Source organism: Balaenoptera acutorostrata, chromosome 10 (assembly GCF_949987535.1).
Source record: "Balaenoptera acutorostrata chromosome 10, mBalAcu1.1, whole genome shotgun sequence".
NCBI lineage: Eukaryota > Metazoa > Chordata > Mammalia > Artiodactyla > Balaenopteridae > Balaenoptera > Balaenoptera acutorostrata.
Genome location: NC_080073.1, coordinates 4,187,389 through 4,212,496, shown reverse-complemented (window position 1 = coordinate 4,212,496; position 25,108 = coordinate 4,187,389). Strand labels below are relative to the sequence as shown.

At 43.6% G+C, this 25,108-nt stretch overlaps 2 protein-coding genes and 1 long non-coding RNA gene across 6 annotated transcripts in view; 1 reads left to right on the top strand and 2 right to left on the bottom strand.

Annotated features, from left to right (window-relative positions):
* The window catches only part of NR2C2 (nuclear receptor subfamily 2 group C member 2), an 89,945-nt gene extending 79,199 nt beyond the window's left edge, over positions 1-10,746 (bottom strand). For all 4 annotated transcript variants that reach the window (XR_009009581.1, XM_057555459.1, XM_057555460.1 and 1 more), the window contains exon 1: positions 10,382-10,746. The gene's annotated coding sequence lies outside the window, so the exon portion shown is untranslated. The remainder of the gene's footprint in view (positions 1-10,381) is intronic.
* A 98-nt stretch (positions 10,747-10,844) lies between these two features.
* On the top strand, positions 10,845-14,161 carry LOC130708993 (uncharacterized). The gene is made up of 2 exons (XR_009009396.1): positions 10,845-11,163; positions 13,565-14,161. It is a non-coding gene; the product is annotated as an uncharacterized LOC130708993 (long non-coding RNA).
* A 7,538-nt stretch (positions 14,162-21,699) lies between these two features.
* FGD5 (FYVE, RhoGEF and PH domain containing 5) overlaps positions 21,700-25,108 on the bottom strand; it is a 116,283-nt gene continuing 112,874 nt past the window's right edge. Inside the window, exons 20-21 of the mRNA XM_007192631.2 lie at positions 24,205-24,359; positions 21,700-23,362 (exon numbers count right to left, since the gene is read on the bottom strand). Of these exons, the coding sequence (XP_007192693.2) occupies positions 23,326-23,362; positions 24,205-24,359 (192 nt within the window). The 3' untranslated portion in view covers positions 21,700-23,325. The remainder of the gene's footprint in view (positions 23,363-24,204; positions 24,360-25,108) is intronic.

Below are 25,108 nucleotides of genomic sequence, written 5' to 3'. Positions count from 1 at the left end.
CCCACCTCCCCATTTTACAATTGGGGAATGTATAAGCCTCAGAGAGGCTACCCACTCAAGGTTCCAGAGACAGGCGATGCACTGTCACTTGACTCCTTGGAGACAGATGCTAAAACTTCCCAGAAGTCCTCATGAAGTGACGTTATTACACATAGGGTTTTTCTTCTTTCTGTAAAGGCATATTCATGAAAACAAAACTTCAAGGTCACCGTAAATACAACTGTTGAAAGCAATAAATAAGTAATTTAATGGTATAAGATAATATACGCATATATATAAATATATATATATAAATATATATATATATACTTAGCTTTTTCATTAAACTATCAGTTCTTTGGTTACCCTGAATTAGGTAGTTCAAGGAATCAAAAGTGTTGGATTGAACAAGTGATACCAAAAAATCCTTGAACAGGATAGAAAATAAACATCCAAAAATAAATAAATAAAAGGGTGACTGTTGTTTTAAAAATACCAGAACAGAGTCAGCTCTACCCACCACCAGAGCCTCCCATCAAGCCTCTTAGATAGCCTCAACCACCAGAGGGCAGACAACAGAAGCAAGAAAAACTACAATCCTGCAGCCTGTGGACCAAAAACCACAGTTACAGAAAGACAGAGAAGATGAAAAGGCAGAGGGCTATGTACCAGATGAAGGAACAAGAAAAAACCCCAGAAAAACAACTAAATGAAGTGGAGATAGGCAACCTTCCAGAAAAAGAATTCAGAATAATGATAGTGAAGATGATCCAGGACCTCGGAATAAGAATGGAGGCAAAGATTGAGAAGATGCAAGAAATGATTAACAAAGACCTAGAAGAATTAAAGAACAAACAAACAGAGATGACCAATACAATAACTGAAATGAAAACTACACTAGAAGGAATCAATAGCAGAATAACTGAGGCAGAAGAACGGATAAGTGACCTGGAAGACAGAATGGTGGAATTCACTGCTGCGGAACAGACTAAAGAAAAAAGAATAAAAAGAAATGAAGACAGCCTAAGAGACCTCTGGGACAACATTAAACGCAACAACATTCGCATTATAGGGGTCCCAGAAGGAGAAGAGAGAGAGAAAGGACCAGAGAAAATATTTGAAGAGATTATAATCGAAAACTTCCCTAACATGGGAAAGGAAATAGCCACCCAAGTCCAGGAAGCGCAGAGAGTCCCATACAGAATAAACCCAAGGAGAAACACGCCGAGACACATAGTAATCAAAGTGGCAAAAATTAAAGACAAAGAAAAATTATTGAAAGCAGCAAGGGAAAAACGACAAATAACATACAAGGGAACCCCCATAAGGTTAACAGCTGATTTCTCAGCAGAAACTCTGCAAGCCAGAAGGGAGTGGCATGAAATACTTAAAGTGATGAAAGGGAAGAACCTACAACCAAGATTACTCTACCCAGCAAGGATCTCATTTAGATTTGATGGAGAAATCAAAAGCTTTACAGACAAGCAAAAGCTAAGAGAATTCAGCACCACCAAACCAGCTCTACAACAAATGCTAAAGAAACTTCTCTAAGTGGGAAACACAAGAGAAGAAAAGGACCTACAAAAACAAACCCAAAAGAATTAAGAAAATGGTCATAGGAACATACATATCGATAATTACCTTAAACGTGAATGGATTAAATGCCCCAACCAAAAGACATAGACTGGCTGAATGGATACAAAAACAAGACCCATATATATGCTGTCTACAAGAGACCCACTTCAGACCTAGGGACACATACAGACTGAAAGTGAGGGGATGGAAAAAGATATTCCATGCAAATGGAAATCAAAAGAAAGCTGGAGTAGCTATACTCATATCAGATAAAATAGACTTTAAAATAAAGAATGTTACAAGAGACAAGGAAGGACACTACATAATGATCCAGGGATCAATCCAAGAAGAAGATATAACAATTATAAATATATATGCACCCAACATAGGAGCACCTCAATACATAAGGCAACTGCTAACAGCTATAAAAGAGGAAATCGACAGTAACACAATAATAGTGGGGGACTTTAACACCTCACTTACACCAATGGACAGATCATCCAAAATGAAAATAAATAAGGAAACAGAAGCTTTAAATGACACAATAGACCAGATAGATTTAATTGATATATATAGGACATTCCATCCAAAAACGGCAGATTACACGTTCTTCTCAAGTGCACACGGAACATTCTCCAGGATAGATCACATCTTGGGTCACAAATCAAGCCTCAGGAAATTTAAGAAAATTGAAATCATATCAAGCATCTTTTCTGACCACAACGCTATGAGATTAGAAATGAATTACAGGGAAAAAAACGTAAAAAAGACAAACACATGGAGGCTAAACAATACGTTACTAAATAACCAAGAGATCACTGAAGAAATCAAACAGGAAATAAAAAAATACCTAGAGACAAATGACAATGAAAACACGACGACCCAAAACCTATGGGATGCAGCAAAAGCGGTTCTAAGAGGGAAGTTTATAGCTATACAAGCCTACCTAAAGAAACAAGAAAAATCTCAAGTAAACAATCTAACTTTACACCTAAAGAAACTAGAGAAAGAAGAACAAACAAAACCCAAAGTTAGCAGAAGGAAAGAAATCATAAAGATCAGAGCAGAAATAAATGAAATAGAAACAAAGAAAACAATAGCAAAGATCAATAAAACTAAAAGTTGGTTCTTTGAGAAGATAAACAAAATTGATAAGCCATTAGCCAGACTCATCAAGAAAAAGAGGGAGAGGACTCAAATCAATAAAATCAGAAATGAAAAAGGAGAAGTTACAACAGACACCGCAGAAATACAAAACATCCTAAGAGACTACTACAAGCAACTTTATGCCAATAAAATGGACAACCTGGAAGAAATGGACAAATTCTTAGAAAGGTATAACCTTCCAAGACTGAACCAGGAAGAAACAGAAAATATCAACAGACCAAGCACAAGTAATGAAATTGAAACTGTGATTAAAAATCTTCCAACAAACAAAAGTCCAGGACCAGATGGCTTCACAGGTGAATTCTATCAAACATTTAGAGAAGAGCTAACACCCATCCTTCTCAAACTCTTCCAAAAAATTGCAGAAGAAGGAACACTCCCAAACTCATTCTATGAGGCCACCATCACCCTGATACCAAAACCAGACAAAGACACTACAAAAAAAGAAAATTACAGACCAATATCACTGATGAATATAGATGCAAAAATCCTCAACAAAATACTAGCAAACAGAATCCAACAACACATTAAAAGGATCATACACCACGATCAAGTGGGATTTATCCCAGGGATGCAAGGATTCTTCAATATACGCAAATCAATCAATGTGATACACCATATTAACAAATTGAAGAATAAAAACCATATGATCATCTCAATAGATGCAGAAAAAGCTTTTGACAAAATTCAACACCCATTTCTGATAAAAACTCTCCAGAAAGTGGGCATAGAGGGAACCTACCTCAACATAATAAAGGCCATATATGACAAACCCACAGCAAACATCATTCTCAATGGTGAAAAACTGAAAGCATTTCCTCTAAGATCAGGAACGAGACAAGGATGTCCACTCTCACCACTATTATTCAACATAGTTCTGGAAGTCCTAGCCACGGCAATCAGAGAAGAAAAAGAAATAAAAGGAATACAAATTGGAAAAGAAGAAGTAAAACTGTCACTGTTTGCGGATGACATGATACTATACATAGAGAATCCTAAAACTGCCACCAGAAAACTGCTAGAGCTAATTAATGAATATGGTAAAGTTGCAGGTTACAAAATTAATGCACAGAAATCTCTTGCATTCCTATACACTAATGATGAAAAATCTGAAAGAGAAATTATGGAAACACTCCCATTTACCATTGCAACAAAAAGAATAAAATACCTAGGAATAAACCTACCTAGGGAGACAAAAGACCTGTATGCAGAAAACTATAAGACACTGATGAAAGAAATTAAAGATGATACCAACAGATGGAGAGATATACCATGTTCTTGGATTGGAAGAATCAACATTGTGAAAATGAGTATACTACCCAAAGCAATCTACAGATTCAATGCAATCCCTATCAAATTACCAATGGCATTTTTTACGGAGCTAGAACAAATCATCTTAAAATTTGTATGGAGGCACAAAAGACCCCGAATAGCCAAAGCAGTCTTGAGGCAAAAAAATGGAGCAGGAGGAATCAGACTCCCCGACTTCAGACTATACTACAAAGCTACAGTAATCAAGACAATATGGTACTGGCACAAAAACAGAAACATAGATCAATGGAACAAGATAGAAAGCCCAGAGATTAACCCACGCACCTATGGTCAACTAATCTATGACAAAGGAGGCAAAGATATACAATGGAGAAAAGACAGTCTCTTCAATAAGTGGTGCTGGGAAAACTGGACAGCCACATGTAAAAGAATGAAATTAGAATACTCCCTAACACCATACACAAAAATAAACTCAAAATGGATTAGAGACCTAAATATAAGACTGGACACTATAAAACTCTTAGAGGAAAACATAGGAAGAACACTCTTTGACATCAATCACAGCAAGATCTTTTTCGATCCACCTCCTAGAGTAATGGAAATAAAAACAAAAATAAACAAGTGGGACCTAATGAAACTTCAAAGCTTTTGCACAGCAAAGGAAACCATAAACAAGACGAAAAGACAACCCTCAGAATGGGAGAAAATATTTGCAAATGAATCAACGGACAAAGGATTAATCTCCAAAATATATAAACAGCTCATTCAGCTCAATATCAAAGAAACAAACACCCCAATCCAAAAATGGGCAGAAGACCTAAATAGACATTTCTCCAAAGAAGACATACAGACGGCCACGAAGCACATGAAAAGATGCTCAACATCACTAATTATTAGAGAAATGCAAATCAAAACTACAATGAGGTATCACCTCACTCCTGTTAGAATGGGCATCATCAGAAAATCTACAAACAACAAATGCTGGAGAGGGTGTGGAGAAAAGGGAACCCTCTTGCACTGTTGGTGGGAATGTAAATTGATACAGCCACTATGGAGAACAATATGGAGGTTCCTTAAAAAACTAAAAATAGAATTACCATATGACCCAGCAATCCCACTACTGGGCATATACCCAGAGAAAACCGTAATTCAAAAAGACACGTGCACCCGAATGTTCATTGCAGCACTATTTACAATAGCCAGGTCATGGAAGCAACCTAAATGCCCATCAACAGACGAATGGATAAAGAAGTTGTGGTACATATATACGATGGAATATTATTCAGCCATAAAAAGGAACGAAATTGAGTCATTTGTTGAGAAGTGGATGGATCTAGAGACTGTCATACAGAGTGAAGTAAGTCAGAAAGAGAAAAACAAATATCGTATGTTAATGCATGTATGTGGAACGTAGAAAAATGGTACAGATGAGCCAGTTTGCAGGGCAGAAGTTGAGACACAGATGTAGAGAATGGACATATGGACACCAAGGGGGGAAAACTGCGATGAGGTGGGGATGGTGATGTGCTGAATTGGGCGATTGGGATTGACATGTATACACGGATGTGTATAAAACTGATGCCTAATAAGAACCTGCAGTATAAAAAAACAAACAAAACAACTAATACTAAACTTTCATTGGGTTATTTGTATGGAAATATGTTAATATAAATGTTTCAGACATTACATGAAATTTCTAAAAATCTTATATTTGTATTTGTATGGAAATATGTATGGAAATATGTTAATATAAATGTTTCAGACAGTACATGAAATTTCTAAAAATCTTATATTTGTATTTGTATGGAAATATGTATGGAAATATGTTAATATAAATGTTTCAGACATTACATGAAATTTCTAAAAATCTTATATTTGTATTTGTATGGAAATATGTATGGAAATATGTTAATATAAATGTTTCAGACATTACATGAAATTTCTAAAAATCTTATATTTGTATTTGTATGGAAATATGTATGGAAATATGTTAATATAAATGTTTCAGACATTACATGAAATTTCTAAAAATCTTATATTTGTATTTGTATGGAAATATGTATGGAAATATGTTAATATAAATGTTTCAGACATTACAGGAAACGTCTAAAAATCTTATATGTTCTGGTATAATGTTATAAGTAATAATCCTAGTTATTACTTTAAAATGTATATCTCAGAAATAACTAATTTTCTTGTCAACTGCATTATTATGAACTTTCATCAAATCTTTAACCATGGTCATTTTTAAGTCTTTTGTCATTTACAGACAGTTCTGGGTGTACTCTGATGATTTTGCAAATATGTTCCTATAAAAGAGTTTCATCTTCAAGAAATTCATGGAAAAGACTCTGACAAGTACAGGTTTCTGGTAACTGACTGTACTGCTGAACTGAATGAATAAGCATTTTCAGAACTCTAATGAAAAACTGATGAACTCATAAAAGTGCTAACAAAAGATCAAGATGAAAAAAAAGAAATTAATTACATGGGACTGAGTGAACTGATGAGGATGAGTATAATTTTTGTGACTTTCTGTCTGAATTAAAAAAAAAAAAAAATCCCACAAGGACTCAGAGGAAAAGAATATACAAATCAATTTTCACTGCAAAGTAAAGGAGCTGTTACAGTGGAGGATTACTGGACTGAATGTCAATGTTATGACATAGTATAAGTGTGTTTCATGTTTGGTAATTGCAATCATGGTTGCTTTTGTTGTGGTCATCCATGTACAATGCTTGGTGTCAGTCTATCTATCTCTTGTAAAAATAAAATACAGTGTGTGGGTGTGGAAAAAAAAAAAAAAATACCAGAACATTTTATTTGTAAAATCTGTATTACATAAGTCAACAAAAATTTTCTATTTACCACACTTTTAAGCAGAAGCTTGATATACACCTGGCAAGATGTGCTTTTAAACTTGGTAAGGCAATTACAAAGTGATTTTCAATAATTCCATTGCATGAATCAATTTATCTTTGGAAAGATAACTATTTTAAATTAATGGCTACAGAGGCTGAACTCCCAATTCTCTGCAAACCCATTAAGTCTTCTTCTCTGTTCTTTGATCCCCTGTGATAGAATAAGACCAGCATTTTTTATTTCAAGAAAATCACACTGGTGCTTTGATTCTTCAGTTAAAGTAAATGGCATGATTATATTTGGCTGTTTATTAATGAGCTCCATGCGAACTGATTAACTTTCATGTAATTTACCTTGTAATACAACTAATTATTAAATTATCTATTTCTTGTCTCAAAAAGACCCCCCATAAATCAACACATTAAGTGTGTAAAAAAGGATTTATCTGGGTTATCTTACCCATATTCAAGTCTGCAGGCAGTGCCACATCTGTGAGGAACCACTTCCTGAATTCATCCAAATACCATAACAGATACTTATTTTATTGCTGGCACTGCTTCTGAATTGCTAACAAGCCCACATAAAAAGGCACCATCAAAAAAAAAAAAAAAAAAGAAAAAAAGGCACCATCAATGAGCAGCAACTTAGTTAGCAGTGATGTCATAAATTATAAACAATTCATTCACTTAACAAGTAGTGCCAGGCACTCTGCTAAGTGCTGGAAATATAATGGTGCCCAAAATGATTCCTGCTCTCATAAGGTAAGGGGAACAGGTATCAATCAATCAATCACATTATGGAGTGTAACTATGAAATGAGACAAATGTTAAAAAGGAAAAGAACACAATGTAAAGTAAAAGAATCTGATCTAGACTGGCATTGGGCATCAGAGAGGGATTCCCTGAGGAAGTGATGCTTAAGCTAACATGTGCAGGACTAAGGTGTATGGGGGGCGGGGGGCAGGGGGCAAATGAGGATTTCAGGCTGAGGGAACATCATCTGAAAGGGCCTGGGGTACAGGTAAACCACACTTTCAAGGAAATTGAAGGCAGGGCAGTGTGTTTCGTGCACAGGGAGCTAGAGATACAGGGATAAGAAAATGATGTAAAGTCTTAGAAAGGTTTTAAAATAGGGAGCAGGCAAAGGACCTCTACCATTACATCCTGCTAGGGCTTTAACACTATAATGCTAGGGCTTTAACACTATAATGCCTGTAAGAGAATTCTGTAAATTGTAAAGCACACCACACTTTTGTTAATAGTATTAGTTACACTACTTTGTTTTCTAAATAAACTTTTGGTCTGGATGCCAAGTGACTAGCTGAAAGCAGAAGAGCCAAAACTAGTACCCCAGTATTCCAATGCAGTGTTTTGCCCCTACACCACACTGCCTAAAAATCTCATTGTTTGCATCACTTAACCAGTCCAATGTCTTTACCAGACAGCTAGTGCTTCATGACAACAATAACTCCAATTGTGAGCATTTACTATACGTCACTTTTCTAAGCTCCTTATTTACATTAAACTCATTTAATCCTCAATTCTAGAAAGAAGGTTCTATTTACTGTCCAGATGAGGACACTGAGCCTCAAAAAAGTTAAATAACTTACTCAAAGTCACAGGGCTAGTAAATATTGGCACTGTTAACCACAACACTACTTAGCTTCTGCCTACAACATTTTGTGTGTGTATGTGTATGTGTATGCAGATGTATTAGGGAAAGAGGGAGAGAACAGAACTCAGGTGTATGGAACTATATTCACATACTTGACATCCACCAATGTCTTAGTCAACTAGCGCCTGGGTAATACGGGGGCTCAGCAAATATTTGAGGAATTGAGGATGAACACGAGGGAATGACAAAGGATTTGAATCTGGAAGTAAAGTGATTTTCTGAGGCTTTCCACCAAGTCATGTATTCAACAGCTATTCATTTCATGGCTATATTTTCCTTGACTCTCTCGTTGAATATTAGAGATTTATTCTCCACTACCTTTGTCATATTTCACAGACCTCAGCCTGGAGATAGAGGAGAATAATGGACGGGACAACGAACTAGTTCTCCAGCCTCACTCACACCAAACGCCTTCCCTCCTGGGGCTTTGCACTTGCTGTTTTCTCTCTCACGCTATTCCTTCCTTGGGTTCCTCCATTCAAACATCACGTCCTCACGGAGGCCTTCCCCGACCCTTCAATCGCAGTTGCGTCAGACCTTCAACACATCATCCAGTTTCACTTCACTTCCTTCACAGGATTTACCACTCTCCGAAATCACCTCTTTAATTGTCTATTCACCCTACCCCCAATTATAGGAGGGCAGGGGCCTGGTCTAGCTGGTTCTCTGGATGTATCCCCAGTGCCTCAGACTAAGCAAATACGTATGTAATCAACGAATTATAAGAGAACACTCCAGATTCCTCTCTGTTCTCTCAAGCCCTCAATACCCTTAGCCTTTCCACTCCGGGTGGCTCCACACTCCATTTTCAACAACAACACCATTTTTGCATTACTCTGAGGTTCGGAATGTAGCCTGGACTCCATTTTCTGAGTTGAGCCCCTCAAACGATCTGAGAAGGAAGGTCCGGCCTGGCAAGAACGCCCATCCTCCCATTTCACAGTCGATGAAATTGAGCTTCAAGGGGAATATACGGGCAGGAGCCCTAAGGTGTCCAGATTCCAAAAAGCCCTTCCCACGAGCCAGCGCCCTGGGTTCAGGATGCTTCATCACCTTTATTACTATTGTTCCACAGCACTCATTCTGGACGCGTTCCACGCGGAGGACGCGCCCGGACCATAGCCGCGCGCCCCACGCTCACCCGGCCGCGCCCCCGCCCCGCCCCCGGCGCCCCGACCCCACGTCGCGCCCCGGCTTCTGCTCCCACCCCGCCAGGGCTCCCGCGACGCGCGGGGACCGCCCCCTGCCGACAGAACCAGTCAGCAAAGCCTCGGGGGGCGGCGCCCCGGGGGTCCCCGGCCCTCCTATCTGGGCGCCAACTGGCCCGCCCAGCTGTCGCTCACAAGCTCGCGCCCCGCACCCGCCTTCCTCCCTTTCCTCCACCCTCCCCTTCAGGAAAAAACGGCGGTTGGGCCGCGGCGGTCGCCAACTGCGGGCGGGAAGCGGAGGGTAGAGAAACCGGGGAGCGAGGGAAGGAGGGACTGCAGGAAGGAGGAGGCGATAGAGGAGGAGGAGGGGAACCTGGCCCAGCAGGAGCCATCTCCGCCGAGAACAAAATGGCGGCGCTGGCGGAGGGCCAACTGTGAGGCGGGGCCGCGGCCGTCTCCTCCGCCCCCACCCTCGTGCCGGCCGGGCCGGTCAGGGGGAGCCCGCTCGCTTCGCCGGCCGCGGGCGGGGAGGGGAGGGGAGCGGCCCGGCCCACTATGCAAAGCGGTTGGCGCCGGCGCCGCCGCCCCGTGGCAAAGGTAAAAGGGTCGGGTTCAGCCGCCGCCGCGGCGCCTCCATGTCCGCGCGCCAGGACCGCCCCCTCCGCCGCCGGCCCGAGCCCGCCCCGGCCTTTTTTCAATTTTACCTCAGGATTTGGCGCCAAAGCGACCTCGAAGCAGGTCCCGTGTCTGCGGCGGGCGGCCCCCGGCGCGGAGGGCAGGGCGCGGGGAGGCCGGCTTCCCGGCGTCGGCGGATGGCGGGAGCCCCGGGCCGCGGGCTCGCAGGTCAGCGGGCGAGAGACGAGACGCCAAGGTGGGAGCGGGGCGGCGCGGGCGGGCCCGGAGGCGCCGCCGGGGTCGCGAGGAAGGAGGGGTTTGTTATTGTTTTTGTCAGTGAAAGGTCAGAGTTCGTGACCCCGGTGCCGCCGCCGCCGCCGCCCGCGCGCTGGTAGGAGGAGGGCGAATGTTCTTCTTCCTCTTCCCAGAGCCAGCCTTGCCGTGGCCGCGGGGGGCGGGCGAGCACGCGATTGGCTGAGGCGCGCGCGCGCAACGGAACGCGGCGGTCGCGCTATTCCGTCCGGCCCCTTGGCGGCCCGGCCCGGGCGGCGGCGGCGGCGGCGGCGGCAGGCGCAGGGCTCCTCGCAGTCCGCCGGGGTGTCTGCCCGGGCTGGGCCCGCGCCGCTGTAGGGCCACCGTGTAGGTTAAATGCTGAGGTCGTTGGGGTAAAGGGTTGGTTGGTCGTTTTCGAAGGCCAGGAACACCGGGCACCGTTATTCGGGGGCCCGCGAGCTCCTCCAGGCCGGGTAGGGGCTATGTTCTCACTGTGACGTCCTCCACCCCGGCTCCCGCCGAGCTGAAACCTCTGTGTTGATTGAGGAAGCAATAACAGAGCGGAGAGCCTGTACGTCGGAAGCGGGTGGTTTGTTGGGTGGGTATTGAACTGTTTGTGCCCTGCTCGGTATAGATGGTCCGAGGAGGCACCAGCTTCTGAGAGTATCCGGTCAAGTGCATAAAGAGTGTCGCGATTTGAGACGAGTAAACCATGCTTAAGTGTGTATTAAACTCTTTGCAGAATTGCTTAAATTATATAAGTACAATTGCTTCTCTTGAGCGTATGAATCTTGGGTTGTAGGTTTTCATTAGCTACTTCTCTCTTTTAAGTGGTTTTGACTTGCTTTGGAAGGTGTGGACCACTGTTTTATCAGGGATGCCCTAAAGTGCTTAGGCCAGACTCCTTGATCACCGTGCTTTCTCTGTAGGCCGAAGATCCTCTGCTAATTGATTTTTTTCCTGCACTTTTCATCTTTATTATGAATACTGACTCCAAAGTGGATCGTTTAACCTTTTTTCTTAAACAGTGGCCATTTGGGCTTTTATCAGTGTGACCCCAAATTTGAGTATTTTGTCCATAATCTTGTAAAATTTTTGATAGGAAATGCACCCATTTTCCTTTCTTGTTTTCACCTTGCAAGGAAGTAAGTGGAGAAAAAGAGTTAAATTTATAATGTCACGGTGAACCACAGACCCTGAAGCTGGAAGGGGTCTCAGAGATGATAATGGTCCAATCCTCTTCTGGCAGAAAGATTTTACAGGAGAGGCGGATGAGACCAGAGAGGTCAAATGATATGCCTGAGGGAACACAGTACTTTGATGGTAAATCCTTGTAAACATGGACTGCTTTGTAATTGTGTACTTTTTTTTCCCCCAAAATTGTTTTTAATGTTATATAATACTTCTAGATATAGCTTTTAAATACACACTTAAATGAGTTTTAAGGGTTTTTTTGGCAAATTACAATTGTACTAGATTTTGAAATGAATACTAAAAATAGTTAATGTTTCTATGATGGCTTATAGTTTTCTTAATTTTCTCCATTTAATACTCAGCAATTCTGTGAACAAGGCACTGTTATTTCATTTTACTAAGGTGCAGGAACTGATACCCAGATAAGTGAAGCGACCTTCCCAGTGCTACAGGTGCAGAAAGTGAAGCCAGGGCTCTCATCTAGTCCTTTTCTCCTTGAGGTTTATGTTGTAAACCATGCTGCATCAGTTTGCTCTGTTTGTAGTAGTATTCAGTAAAATTTCCAGTTAAAACAGGGGTCCTCAACCCCTGGGCCGTGGACCAGTAGTGGTCCGTGGCCTGTTAGGAACCGGGCTGCACAGCAGGAGGTGAGCGGTGGGTGAGCAAGCGAAGCTTCATCTGCCGCTCCCCATCGCTCGCGTTACCGCCTCAACCACCCCGCACCCCTCCTTCTGTAGAACAATTGTCTTCCATGAAACCGGTCCCCGGTGCCAAAAAGGTTGGGGACCACTGAGTTAAAAGGTTAGCTGTTCAATATTAAAAGTAATAGCAAAGTTCACAATCTTGATGGGCTTGAGCACTTTTCTTCCCCTGAAGGACAGAAGCACATGTACATACACACACAGATTGCAAACAATATCAGCAGGTAAAAGGCTTCTGCAAGCTGAGGGCACCACTGCCATGGTGCTATTTTTTGTTCCATTGTGGTTTTTGGTAGAAGCTTTTAGTGAGAACTCTTAAATGGCTTTGTAACACTTGATGGACTTTATAATCACAAAAATATACATGTTGTGTTATACTAGCTATACTTTCTTTTTGACTGTTAATATGATGTATCCACATTTGCATTAACAGTGCTTTTAACGTTTTATCAGCCTTTAAAATAAAGTGTTCTTAACTGTGGAGTGTACTTCAGAACTGCCAGGCCCCCCGTTGGGTCTGAAACTGTAAGCTTTGGGTGGGGCCTGGCATCAGCACTTCTACTGAGCATCACAGATCATTCTGATGCACACTACAGGCCCAAATCACTGATCTAATTCCAAAAATGTGTGGCAAAAAAAAAGACAAAACTTTTTGTTTAACCTTTTAAAAGAATCTTTTTTAACTCCTTAACTATGCCTGAAGATTACTCATTGACAGGGCCAGTGGCTCAGAGGGAATGATATATCCAGCAGTACCCAGCCCTTGTGTGTGCATCGCCTCAGCACCTACCCGTACTGAGCCCTGTATCAAAATGTGTCTTGTCCCGCTCGATCTCAGCCCTTAACACAGTACCTAGTACAGAAGTACAGAATGGGCATGAAGTGGGCATTTCCTTTTTTTTTTTTTTTTTCCAGCCGCACTGTGCAACATGTGGGATCTTAGTTCCCTGACCAGGGATCGAACCCGCACCCCCTGTGTTGGAAGGTGGAGTCTTAACCACTGGACCACCAGGGAAGTCCTGCAGTGGGCATTTATTGAATGAATGCTTTTCACAGCAACAGTGTATGGTAAACAGTGTTCATATCATCATCCCATTTTTACAGATGAACTCAGTGAAAACAAGGTTTTGGTGACTTCCTGGAGCTGAGATATGAGCCTGGGGCTTCCAGCTCCCTACACGGTGCTTGTGAATGAGATCCAGGTGTTCCCACCTCTGCTCTCTGTGGTCCTCTGGGCAGGTCTTTTTTCCCACAACACTTAAGCAGTCTGTTCTGCAATCATTAACTGAGAGCAGGAACTAGATCATGCGGTTTCATTTTGTACCTAACAGAGTAAATGTTTTTTGCCATCCAAGCTTATTTTGAATTTGCATTTAAATGATAAATGTTGAGTCAATGAAAATCAAGTTTTGACTAAACAATAGTTGTAGATGTGCTAAATTTTTAAAATTACTATTATCTAGTAGAGTTTTTTTTTTTTACCTATAAGGGTATGGCTTTTGTGATAGTGTAAATAATGGTTTTTTTTATTTTCATAGACTAGGAAGACAATAATTACCTTCGTAAGTACTTATGTATATCTATGTCAATTTTTCTATAAAAGCTTATGCTTTATTACTATATTCAGTAATCAATTTCTGAAACTTCTGTTTGTCATTTGTATAATTATGACATGTTTATAAAATAAACTTTTAAACCTCACGTAATTGTTCCTAGCCTTTTTTTCTTTTTTAAAAATCTGGTACCTGAATAGACGTAATCATTGAATACCAGATTGCACATTCCTTACACTTACACATTATCCTGTTTAATCTTCATAATAACCCTGTGAAGTAGACGGTATTATCTTTTTTTTCTTTTTTACAACTGAAGAGGCAGAGGCCTTTAACAGAGGAAGAACAACTTCGCCAAAGTCATGTGGCTAGCAAGTGGTGGAACGTTTATTAATAGTTATTTCTGCTTATTTCTTCTCTTCTGTCCTTGAGGACTTCGAAAGGAAGAAAACCCTCTTCTACCCACCTCCGTGATTCTGTCACAGTCAAGCTCTGTCACAGTAGAAGGTTACTTGGGGAGGTCTCAACCTCTGTATCAATGGCCCTTGTTCTTCCCAGGAAGAGAGACCAACCCTGCAGTGGATGGATGGTTCTGGAACACAGGAACACTGTCAGAGTGAGTCCTGAGCCCCTCCAGAATGGCTTTTATTGAGAGTTATGACCATTTGGTTTCTGACCTGGGGCTTCCCATGCCTTAATAAGTTGTACTTGGCTCAAGTATCTTGGAAACATGATGGAAAATCAGATTATCTTCTCAGAAAAATGCACCTGCCCTTAGTCCCGTTTTAGAATAGGCTCAGGAGGATGTCTTGTTTTTAAATGTCGTCTAATTGGGACTCTCAATCTTTAGGCCTGGAGTTCTTTACTAACCCAGCACCATCTCAAGAGCGAACCCACTTGGGACTACCAGCCTTTCACTGATGAAGTCTAAAAGTTAAATAGTAGCATTCCTTGAGGTTCTTAAAGAAATTATTTCCACCCCACAGCCTGTTCACTGCAGGCCAGGGAATGCACCTCGAAGCAGAGGTTCCTTGGAAAAGCCTCTCCCTTAAGTGCTTTGCTTTGGATCCTGCCCTTTCCCTTGGGGAGAGATGGGACGCTGCCTGAGGCTTCTGGCTTTCAGGAGGCTCTGGGTACACTGTTAAGACTGAGGGTCTAAACAACAAATCCCCTTGGTTTTACCCTCAGGTTTGGCCCCTCCTCCACTGGTCCCTAGTTTAGGTCTTATCTCCATCTCGCTGCCGCTGCTGCTGCGTAGTTTCCTAGCCTTCCTAACCAGTCTAACTAGCTGCCTTCCTCTTTCATTCATTCATCTTTCCTTGCGCCCTTTGTGCTGCTGCTGAAACAGAGCCTCTCCTAGCCCTCTACTATCTATGAAGGTCTTTAATGGTTCTGCATTGCTGAGGGCTGAAGTAAAAACTCAGATGCCTCAAGTGGGGCCTTGGGGGAGGGTGCAGGAGTCTGGCAGACAATCTAAGGGAGGTTAAGAAATTGATACAAACACAATTAGTATGTTAAATGGTGGTAGTGACACCTGGAGAGCTCAGTGCCCACTTAAAGGGGTAGAGCCCCTCATCAGCTCCTGGAATGTGGTCCAGAGATGACGCATCTCAGATTTCTCAAGAGAAACCAGAAATCTAGATTTGTAAACGTAAACATTTCTTAACTTTAAAATGTTGGCAATTTGCAAATGGTTTTTAAACTGTGCAGGGCAAGCAGCATCTCTTAAACATGGTTCTGGGCCTCAGAACCAGTTTAGGACCTTGGACTAATCAGATAAAATCCAAACTCCTCCGGGCAAATGAAAGTCTTCATAATGGGTCTTTTCAGCCACCTTCAGATTAGAGCATCATTCAGTGGTAGTCTCCCAACAAAAAAACTGTTAAACTCAGAATTTTGATTCCTTCTATTGAGCACACATTTTCATCTCAAGGAGAGGGAACTTGGCAGGCAGGAAACAGGAACCCCCCCCCCCCCCCCCCCGTTTAGAAGTTGAATCCAGGAACTTCCCTGGTGGCCACAGTGGTTAAGAATTCGCCTGCCAGTGCAGGGGGCAGGGGACACGGGTTCGATCCCTGGTCCAGGAAGATCCTACATGCCGCGGAACAACTAAGCCTGTGTGCCACAACTACTGAGCCTGCGCTCTAGAGCCCACAAGCCACAACTACTGAGCCCGTGTGCCATAACTACTGAAGCCCACGCGCCTAGAGCCAGTGCACCGCAACGAAGAGTAGCCCCCACTCACTGCCAACTAGAGAAAGCCCGCGCACAGCAACAAAGACCCAGTGCAGCCAAGAATAAAATAAATAAAATTAAAAAAAAAAAAAGTTGAATCCAAAGTGTGTGTGTGTTTCCTGTCTCCTTCCAGGGCAGTCACTTGTCTATAGGGTGGGGTCAGGGGATGAGGGTCTCATGACTCCTTACAGAGACTCCACTGGTGCTCCTGTTGAGTCCCACCATGGCCTTCCCAGATACGATGACTCCGGCTTCCAAGCCTTTCCGGAGGCAGGGGATGATATGTCTCACTGGCGTCTCTCCTGGGGGGCACCACGGTATTAGCTTTCTCCTCTGCCAAGTTAGCTGCCACTGTCCACGCATGTTATATCTTCCAAAAATGAGCTGACCATTTCCATACCCTATGCCTCTTGGATTTTCTTTGTCCTTTAGGTTATATCTTTTTATTCATTTGCTGTTCTTTTAGTAGGTTTTGGAAGGAGCCAAGAAATGCATGTTTCCCGATTATCTACGTGTTTCTTGAGGCTCCAAGTATCAACATGAAATTTGACTTGTTCACAGACGTTTCAGAAATGACTTAGGTAAATCAGCATTTCTCTGTATTAGGAAAGTCATTGTTTATGAGTGTATCAGAGTTTAAATAAGCAAAGTCTGTCTTTTCACCACAGGATGTAAAGTCAGTTTCCAGAATAACTGAAAGAATTTGGGTAGCTTTTCCATGAATTTTATGTTTTCCTCTTTGTAATATTTTGAAGCATTCAAAAAATAAAACGAAGTGTCATTACATTTGAATATGTGTCTTTAATACTTCTGTTTTGGCTCATTATGTGTCTGACTGCAACTTTGTGCTCTTTATTTTTTTTTCCTTACCTGATACTCAGGCTAGTGGTTTAAAATTTTTTTGACCATGATCTATAAGTATAAATACATTTTTATCAACAAGCAGCATATCACATATAGTATATACATACACGTATGATTGAAACAAAAATGTCATGAAATGGTTCTTAAGGATGATGGAATATTCTGCTGCCTTCTACTCTGCTCTTTGGTGTGTGGGGCAGGGGTCGGGTCCTGGTTGTGACCCATTATATTGATTTCATAACTCACTTGGAACTTGGGGGATACTGTCCAGTTTGAAAAACAAGAATAAAAAAAACTCATTTATGGTGCTTTCTTCCTTTTTTTCTTTTCTTTTTTGTCTTGTGCTTTCTTGATACAGATTTTCTCTTGTCCAAGCCTCTCTCTTGCTCTCTACACTGGCTCTAGTTTAACGGCACCCTTGAAACATGATCAAAGTAGAAAAGAGGCCCGTCATCATTCTGCTCTGTCAACACAGAATGCCCTTCCCTGTAAGACATCGTCAGTTATCTGTGCACCGAAGAGACCCGGACCATGTAGAGAACTTGTCTGCAAAATCACTCCATGATCACCAGGACATTGTGAGGGTGGCCACGGGGCCTTAAGCTTCTCCAGAGAGAGTTCTGGTGGAAGGGGATGTTGTGATGCTGGGCACTGCCTCTGTAGTCCGGCGTCTGGCTCGGTTAGGCTGGTTTCCCCTCAGATGTTCACTACCTTAGTCGTGTATTCCTCCTGATAACGTTTGGCACAGTGTGGAATTCTAAAAGGGGCCTTGCAGTCCTGTCTGACGATACTAGTGACAGCCCTTGTGCCTAAAACATCATTTCAGACACTCTTGGGTCTCATTTTCTTCAGCTCAGGATCTGACTATACACTGCAGATAGACCCTGTACACTGGTACCACAGACTCCAAGCCTGGCCACAAGCTGAGGTCACTGCCCACGGACTAAGTTAAGTTTTTACTCTGAAAACCTTCCCAGACCCTCCCAACCCTGGATCCCCAACTTGCCCGTCCACAGTTTCCTGAGGGTACTTGCAGACCTAGAGAGGGGCACCCCAGAGACGGGTGGGCCACGGGAAGAGCCTGAAGCCACCCACACATGCACAGTGGGCAGCCGTCTCAGGCCACAGAACCTATAAAGCTGTCCCCAGGGCCAGCTCTCTGCTGTTCCCCACTGCACCCCAATGGGGGGCAGCCTTGGTAAAGTGGCCCAGGTTCTGGCTGCAGCAAGTTGTACATTTGTGGTCTGTCACCCCGACACACTGCTTTGGCTTCACATGACCAACACACCCCGGGCTGTGCATTGCTTGCACTGGCTTGATTTCACTTCTGGAAATAGCCCCCTTCTCTTGGGGGTGCAACCCCCCCAGGACACAGAAGTGTTCTGTGAACACGTGCTCTCTTCCCCCTTGGAACTGGTGTGGCAAGGGTATGATGGCTTCCTTCCCAAAATAAGACTTCTTGTCCATTCTTATAGGACACGTGTTAACTATAACTTTCAGGCTTGTCTTTTCACCACAGGATGTAAATTCATAAAGGGTTTGAGAATAGCAAGTAATTGATCAATTTTTAGGTTATTATTTATAAATCCATCATAGGAATTCTAAGCTATTCCATTATGTAAGTGAGAGAAATGTGCTGAATCCCCAAGGTTACTTACCTTAAAAATCCCTCATATTTGAGTGTGCATCCTAACATGTCAATTATTGAATAACACTAGAAATGTGAAATGTTAAATTATTTTTAAAGCATGTGTACTTTGGGTTTTAAATATCCAGATTCCCATTTTAAGTTGAGGTAAATCTTGTGCATATGATTGCAGAAAAACAGAACTGTATTCATTGTTGCAATTAGTATATTGAAATAACACTGGATTATGTACATGGATGGTACCTTACATGACAACATCTAAGGATTCTGCTTGGAGAAAAAAATGCACAATTTTTCTCTGACTCAACTCTGTTTGTTATAACGTTGGAGAAAAGGTCCTACTGATTGGTCCTGGGCAGTTAGAGATTTCTGTTGATTTTAGGAGGGACTTCATGTTGCAAGTGTCAGAAAATTGCCCTGAGTATCAGCTCACACACATTCGAGGGAGGCACCACAGGGGAGCAGTTACAAGCATGGGCTTGCCAGTTGTGAGTGTGTGACCCCGGGCAAGTGACCTAACATTTCTATTCCCCAGTTTCCTCATCTGCAAAATGGGGATAATAATAATCAGAAAAACAACTCACCTCAACAGGTCCTTGGGAGAATTAAATGGAGGAGCGGGGTTAAGGTGCTTAGAGCCCTTCGTGCCAAGATGTTTGCTATCATTTGTTGTTAATCACACAAAGGTCTTCTACGAGCCCATGAGAGGTCAGTGCTGTTTGGCTGCTGATTTAATAATTGTGTTTGATTAGGGGCTTAAAATACCAATAACATCAAACCAGCCTCCCCAATGCCACTTACAGTAATATTCAGCAAATATATATATATAATAGATGCCCCAATGATGGCTGTGTAAGTTACTCTATCACAGAACATCCCCCAAATCCATGGCAAGGCACAGCCCGTGCACTACACTAATCCAAACCATAGTCTTCTTTCCAGAAGATGTGGTCCAGAGAGTGGCCACTGTGGGTGAACCCCCAGCAGCTGCCTCCGCCAGCTCCCTCTCCCCCAGCTGACTGGTCTCTGCCAGTCATAGTGGTGCCCTTTGCAGTGACTGCTCAGGAAGTGTGGTCCTGGAGCCGTGTGGAGGGTCTGCTGGGTGCTTCTAAGAAGGAGCTACAGGGAGCTGAGCCCCCTCCTTGGGGGCTGTGAATAGGCCAGCGGCAGCTCCCATTACTGGGAGCGGTCACCGGTCAGCTCTTGGGAACCAGCCCTGGAGTCAAGCTGACAATGGATGACAGGTCAGTAACCCAAAGAGCTTGGAGCTTGGGGGATACTGTCCAGCCCTGAACCTGCCCTGCTTCCCCACTTCTTGTTGAGCTGATTTCCCAACTGTCTAAACCAGTGTGAGGTTGGTTTTCCTTTACTTGCTATTGGAAACAGACATCTTAGTGTGGATACATTCGTCCTCTTGACTGACAGTTAATACGTGGAAGCACAGAATTTTCCCTGCTCACAGCAGCTGCATATCACAGGCTGAATCCGTGAAGGGAAGAATATTCCAGCATGTGGCTGACTCTGCCCCACAGCAGAAAGAAACTCGGGGGGCTTCCCTGGTGGCGCAGTGGTTAAGAATCCGCCTGCCAATGCAGGGGACACGGATTCGAGCCCTGGTCCGGGAAGATCCCACATGCCACGGAACATCTAAGCCCGTGCGCCACAACTACTGAGCCCTAGTGCCACAACTACTGACCCACGCGCCTAGAGCCTGTGCTCTCCAACAAGAGAAGCCACCCAATGAGAAGCCCGCGCACCGCAACGAAGAGTAGCCCCCGCTCGCCGCAACTAGAGAAAAGCCCGTGCACGGCAGCAAAGACGCAACGCAGCCAAAAATAAATTAAAAAAAAGAAAAAAAAGAAACTCGGGTTCCATCTGCTCCCACCACTCCCAGCCCAGGCGGCCTCAGTCCCCACATAGGGCCTCAGTGTTCAGCGATGCCATTTACACTGTCAATCAAACGAGAGGCTGGACTAGATGGGAAAAGGACTCTGACCTGCTTCTGGGGCTGCAGCAGGGCCGTTGGGGTCGGTGCACACCAGCACACCACCTGGGCATCAGATCAGCCCCTCACGCCTCACCTGCCCAGGCTGCATCCAAAGCAGAACGAGTGGTCAGGGAATCTGTCAGCCTCAGCAGAACAACTCAGAGTGTATTTCTGACATGTATTAATAGAAGACTTATTAGGACCCAGGAACTCAATCAGTGTCCCGGGACACTACGATGTTCCAGTGTGCTCTGCGTTAGTGACAACGAACAGAGTTCTTCCTGCTTATGAGGACCAGTCCAGACTGGAGAGACACATCCAGTCTCAGGAAAGCTGTGAAACCACCAGAGTGTAAAGTAAGTGCTACCTGCTTTCCAGTGTCACAGTCTTCAGTCCACTTCTACAAACGCCCGGTGTGCGCTGTGTCCCCTGATCTCTTTGGGAAGCTGGAAGGGTCTCCGGGTGACAGGTGAAGGCACCGGGCCTCAGGGCTCCTGGAGTGTGTTCTGGTTTCTAAGCCACAGCACAGCTTCCTCTCTAGAAACACAGCCTCTGCTGGGGATGTGCCCAGGGGCTGTCCTGTGCCTGGGGAGCAGGGGGGCAAAGCAGGTATCGTGGGGCCTTGGGCAGCCACTCCTCCAGCCTCTGGGCCCGAGTTACTCTGGGCTCACCCAGTGGACAGACGGTGACATGAACATGTAAGACGAGCTGGACAGAGAGAAGGGCAGGGGAGGGACAATGAGCCAAATCAACCAGTAGAAATCGGCTGAAATGCGTCCACACAGAACCATGGGGAGGACAGGTGAAAACAAGGCCCAGGTAACCAGGCAGGTCCTCGCCCAGTCACACACGAGCTGTGGAGGACCTTTGTGGCTACTTCCTTTGACAAAACCCAACAAGTATGTTTTAGCTACAACCCAGGTGTTTTTATTAGGGTAACTATTCACTGAGAATAAAAGCCCTATCACATCTTCTTTACAGAGTATCAGAAATAGGATGTTATACAGTGAAAGAGGCCTTCCAGATGACTTCCAGACATAACTCTACCCGGAGCTCAGAAACTGACAACGGGCAGTGGCATGGGCAGGTTGGAGAAGCGCCCACTTCCTTGTGCTGAAGTCTTGCTGTGCTTTCTAAAGGCTCAAAGGGTCTAGAAGGCCCATTTCAATATGTCTGACGATGAAAATGAAAGTCCTCAAAAATTAATAAGAAGGCCTCTCTAATCACTTAGTTTGAATCATTAATTAAATGTTTAACCAAACATTTTAAAAGAACTGCAAACTAGAAAAAAAAATTCCCCTAAAAATATTTAATGTAAATAACTCCTGGAGATGGTGCTTTTTACAAAATGTTTGTCAGGCAAATGCCTTTTTTAGGGGACAGGGCAGCAGGAAGATGGGGACAGGACATCAGAAAATGTGATGATTGTTTTTTATTTCGATGAGAGTAACAAGGAGTCCCCCCACCACTCTGCTTTATGTAAAAACACGTCCAGCATCGTGAGCAGCAGTCATCAGCGGGGAGGTGACTGAGCCCCAGGCGCCCAGAGAGGATCTTCAAGCCACTATTTCTGTGCTCCCTCACTGTGTCCAGAGCCACTGGCCAAGACCATGAATTCACCTTCTGATTCCATCTTGTTTTCTCTCCTTTTATCTCTTTCAAGGCTTCAGGAATACAGCAGAAGGATCACCGTGTCGAAAACAAGAATAGTTCTCACAAGCATAACGACATCAGCTTGTGCGGGGTAAACTCAGGAAGGCACACAATAAATTAAAGCAGACCCCTGTCTCTTCGGAGGGTCTGCAGTGACCTCCGGGGGCAGGGGCCGGATCTGCCAGCAGCGGAGTTTCCCGCACTACTCTGGTGTTGGGACCGCCGTGGGGAGGACGGAGTACCTCCTTTCGGAAGCCCTGTCGGTCTGCCGGTCGGTGGGCACTTGGAGGAGAGAGTCCTCCCCTTGTGCTCCAGTGCCACGTGGCCCTGCACCCTCCGTGGTAAGGGAGACCCTCCTGGTGTCGCCTCCTTGCGCCACAGCCAGTACTGGTGGCAAATTAGTCCACAGGACTCCATCTACCATTTACTTAAGTAAATCCCTTGGAAAAAATAAAACTGGAGGTTGTTGCTCAGTAAAACAATAAAGTGCTTTTGATGAGAGTAGCTGTTATTCGCTGGTTGTTTCTCATTTCACCTGAGGCACCGACATCAACAACGTGAAAGGTCATCATGTTTACCAGGAGTAAAAATTGTAAAAGCTTGTTTCTACTAAAAAGCTTGCATTTCTAAAATGTACTTCTCTATTGGTTTCCACATCTTCATGTTACTAAATTTTAACTCACTACTGGAAAAGGAAATAGTTTATGCCTGGGGAGGGGGTGGAAAACACGAAGACAGAAAAGGTCCATAAATATCCCTTAAGGGTTCCACTTGTGAAGGTGTGAGAGAGGGGTTACAGCAAACAAGGTCAGGCCCCATGCTGAATCGAGATGTGTGTCCAGATGAGTGGAGACACAGATTGGCTTCTGGAAGGGTCCACGCATCAACCTAAGAGTGTACTCTGAGTCCACGTGCTTGATAACTGCTATAACACACTTGCATCTTCCATGGCTTCGATCCACCTGCAACGCAGAAGAGAGGGGACACTTGGTGTTGAGGCTCTGCCTGGAACTCTGGTCACGGAACCCGTGAATGATGAGACTACGTTATTATTAGCCTGAAGTCAGCAACCGTGTCCTACTGTATTTGTTTCCCTAGCATTTAGCAAAACACCTAGAGTACAGTGCAAAGGTTGCTGAATCAATGCACACCTGTATGAATGAGTCATAATACAGGCAGACCTCGTTTTATTGTGCTTTGCTTTACTGTGCTCGGAGATACTGCATTTTCTATAAATTGAAGGTCTGTGGAAACCCTATGTCCAGCAAGTCTAGCAGCACCATTTTTCCAACAGTATTTGCTCAGTTTGTGTCTCTGTATCATATTTTGGCAGTTCTCACAATATTCCAAACTTTTCCATTGTTACTGTATTTGTTATGGTGATCTGTGACCAGTGATCTTTGATGTTACTATTACAAAAACATCATGACTTGTTGAAGGCTTGGATGATGGTTAGCATTTTTTAGCAGTAAAGTTTTTTCAAATTAAGGTATGTACATTTTTTTAGACGTAATGCTATTGCAGAGGTAGTAGACTACAGTATAAACATAACTTTTTATGCACTGGCCAACCAAAAAGTTTGTGACTCGCTTTGCTTCAACATTTGCTTTATTGCGGTGGTCTGGAACCGAGCCCGCAATATGTCCGAGGTCTGCCTGTGAATTTAAATCTGCTGTTCTGCTGTGGCCCGAGGGGACTTGAAAGGACAGGATGGATGGAGAAGAACAGAAGCCAAAGCCCAGGGTGACAGCTCGTTCCCTTCTGAGAGAGAGGCAAGGAGACGCACGACTAGTTATTTTGGTACCTCTGAGCCGAATTGGTATCCTCTGCTTTGAAGCTATAAAATAGGGTTTTCTTGTGGTAAAGGTGAAAAATAGGTCCTACTTCGCTGCTGCCCTCCTCCTTTTCTGGTGCAATGGTGAAACCTAGGAGGGGCATGCTCTCCAAGGCCACTGTGTCCTGCAGAGAGGCAGAGGGAAAACTGACGTTAAACACGGCAAGATACCCAGTCAGCAGCTTAGCAATCACCAATGCTTCCAATGTAACATGCATGACGAGCCCCTCTGTGTGGGGCATCTCTGGCAACGGTGCAATTATCACACACATACTCTTCACTCCCACTTCCCCGCCAGCACCAGTCACGAGGAGGAAAAGAAACTTAAACATTTTGTGACAGCATTTAGGGTCCAGGCACTTTCACTTTCACATTATCTTGTTTAATCTTCGTAACAACCATAGAAGGTGTCACCCCATTCTAAGAAGAAACTGAGGCTCAAAGAAGGTAAATAACTCCCCAAGATCACACAGCGAGTAAGGGGCAGAGCCAGTGTTTGGACTCGTGACCACTTTCTAAAACCCCACATTCTTTCCACTGACTCGATTTATCAGTGACTCAGATTTCTAGTGTTACCCTTGTTAACGTATTCTGTACTCATCTCCCAGGCCCTCTTTCACAGTGCTTCAATATGAAGCACTCAGGGTGTTCGTGCGATAGAGCTGCTAACAATTCGGTGAGATGTACCCAGAGAACACAGATGGATCTTAAAATCACAGTGCTTAGTGGAAAAAGAAAGAGCTTTTTATATATAGATAAAGGTATTTTTATACACACATATTTATGTAAAAATACATGTTCATAAAGAATACAGCTTTATAAAATCACACATAAACAAAGATAAATAATTAGTTAAGCACATTAGAATGATCGT